General features: G+C 47.0%; 1 protein-coding gene across 1 annotated transcript; it reads left to right on the forward strand.

The window, feature by feature from the left end:
• Nucleotides 1-260: 260 nt before the first annotated feature.
• On the forward strand, nt 261-2,348 carry asah2 (N-acylsphingosine amidohydrolase 2; the record flags this gene model as incomplete). The annotated part of the gene is made up of 4 exons (XM_034865485.1): nt 261-410; nt 1,240-1,296; nt 1,383-1,471; nt 1,979-2,348. Coding segments are annotated over 4 exons (495 nt in total), but the record flags the coding sequence as incomplete, so codon positions are not given.
• Nucleotides 2,349-2,647: the final 299 nt, after the last annotated feature.

Raw genomic sequence — 2,647 nt, forward strand, 5'->3', positions numbered from 1 at the left:
CACCAGACTTTCACCAGGAAACAGGTGTTCATGTCCTGGAGAAGTTAAGGAGAAAACACCAGACTTTCACCAGGAAAGCAAAAAAACGCAATGAAAGCAGAAGACAAGTTAGACGAAAGTAGAAAAACTTAGAAAATAGCTGAAAAAACGTGTTCATATGTGTTTGTGTCCTGGAGAAATTAGGAGAAAACACGAGGCGTAACTAATGGTCAGAACCTCTCATCGACGTGGTTCCGATCTTCTTGTTTTCGTGTTTTCAGGACAAAGTGGCGGAGCTGCCGGCCGGCCCACAGCCTCCTTTCTTTGAGAAGAATCTCTTCAATCTGATTGGTCCACCGGGTGTTGACAAAAAACCAGACAACAGCAGCTTTGGAGACGTCCTGGAGCAGGTGTCCCCCGTCTACCGACAGGTAGGCTGCGCTGGGGACTCACTGAGGACATAGAGTCCAGAACACACTGTAAAAACATCTCACTATCTGCTAGCCGCCTGTCCCCTGAACACACTGTAAGAACCTGGTGTCTGTAGACAGCTTCTGAATGTCCTCTGATCCGGTTTCTGAATGTCCTCTGATCCGGTGTCTGAGTGTCTTCTGATCCGGTTTCTGAATGTCCTCTGATCCGGTTTCTGAATGTCCTCTGATCCGGTTTCTGAGTGTCCTCTGATCCGGTGTCTGAGTGTCTTCTGATCCGGTTTCTGAATGTCCTCTGATCCGGTTTCTGAGTGTCTTCTGATCCGGTTTCTGAATGTGCTCTGATCCGGTGTCTGAATGTCCTCTGATCCGGTGTCTGAATGTCTTCTGATCCGGTTTCTGAGTGTCCTCTGATCTGGTTTATGAATGTCCTCTGATCCGGTTTCTGAGTGTCTTCTGATCCAGTTTCTGAATGTCCTCTGATCCGGTGTCTGAGTGTCTTCTGATCCGGTTTCTGAATGTCCTCTAATCCGGTTTCTGAGTGTCTTCTGATCCAGTTTCTGAATGTGCTCTGATCCGGTGTCTGAATGTCCTCTGATCCGGTTTCTGAGTGTCCTCTGATCTGGTTTATGAATGTCCTCTGATCCGGTGAGAAGAAGAGCAGAACATGGGCCCTTTAATAATAATAATAGGGGCCCTTTAATAATAATAATAGGGGCCCTTTAATAATAATAATAGGGGCCCTTTAATAATAACAGGGGCCCTTTAAGGTACTTCTTTGACTTGCAGTTGTTTTTGTGTGAACACAAAGTGTCTCTCTGTGTTTCAGGGGGACGTTGTCTCGGTCACGTTCATAGCAGGGAACCCTAGGAACTCAGGGGACATCGTAAGACACCAATCTGCTGATTCCTTTCTCTTTGATTCTTGCTTTCCATCCTCTCTAACCTCGTCTGTCTTTGGCGTCCCTTGCAGAGAGACAAACCGTTTGTTACCGTGGAGATTCATGATAACAGGACAAACCACTGGGACGTTGTCTACACTGATGCATCATGGGAGACCAGGTGGGTTAGTGTGTAGGTGTGGACAAATACTGACGCTGTAAGATGATGTAGACAACAGTAGAGAGACAACAGTAGAGAGACAACAGTGGAGAGACATCAGTAGAGAGTAGTATGTAGAGACAACAGTAGAGAGACAACAGTAGAGAGACATCAGTAGAGAGTAGTATGTAGAGACAACTGTCTCTTAGGGTGAGAGTAGTATGTAGAGAGACAACAGTAGAGAGACATCAGTAGAGAGACATCAGTAGAGAGTAGTATGTAGAGACAACAGTAGAGAGTAGTATGTAGAGACAACAGTAGAGAGTAGTATGTAGAGAGACAACAGTAGAGAGACAACAGTAGAGAGACAACATTAGAGTAGTATGTAGAATACTGCAGTATTACATTCAGAGCTCATAATACGTACAGATAACACACCACCTCGGCGTGTATGTCTCCACTACGTCTTGATGTTACGTCCCGAGGACGTGAATGCGTCCGTCCTGACCAGTGTCCCGGTCCCTGCAGGTTCCACTGGCTGAAGGGGTCCAACCAGCAGAGCAACGCCACCGTGGAGTGGCATGTCCCCCCCGAGGCCCCCAGCGGGTCCTACCGGATCAGGCACTTTGGACACTACCGGCAGAGGAAGGGCCTGCAGGCCGTCATCACGCCGTACCACGGCACGTCCCACGTCTTCACCGTCTCCGCCAGCTTCTACTATCACTGAGACCAACGAGACGGCTGAAGACTTAAAGACACAGCGCGGGACAGAAGTATAAAGATCATCTAGGGACAGACATGTAAAGATCATCTAGGGACAGACATGTAAAGATCATCTAGGGACAGACATGTAAAGATCATCTAGGGACAGACATATACAGATCATCTAGGGACAGACATGTAAAGACCATCTAGGGACAGACATATACAGATCATCTATAGGGACGGACATATACACACCATCTAGGGACAGACATATACAGACCATCTAGGGACAGGCATATAAAGACCCTCTAGGGACAGACATATAAAGACCATCTAGGGACAGACATATACAGATCATCTATAGGGACGGACATATACAGACCATCTAGGGACAGACATATACAGACCATCTAGGGACAGACATATAAAGACCCTCTAGGGACAGACATATACAGATCATCTATAGGGACGGACATATACAGACCATCTAGG

This window comes from Etheostoma cragini, unplaced genomic scaffold (genome assembly GCF_013103735.1).
Source record: "Etheostoma cragini isolate CJK2018 unplaced genomic scaffold, CSU_Ecrag_1.0 ScbMSFa_17, whole genome shotgun sequence".
NCBI lineage: Eukaryota > Metazoa > Chordata > Actinopteri > Perciformes > Percidae > Etheostoma > Etheostoma cragini.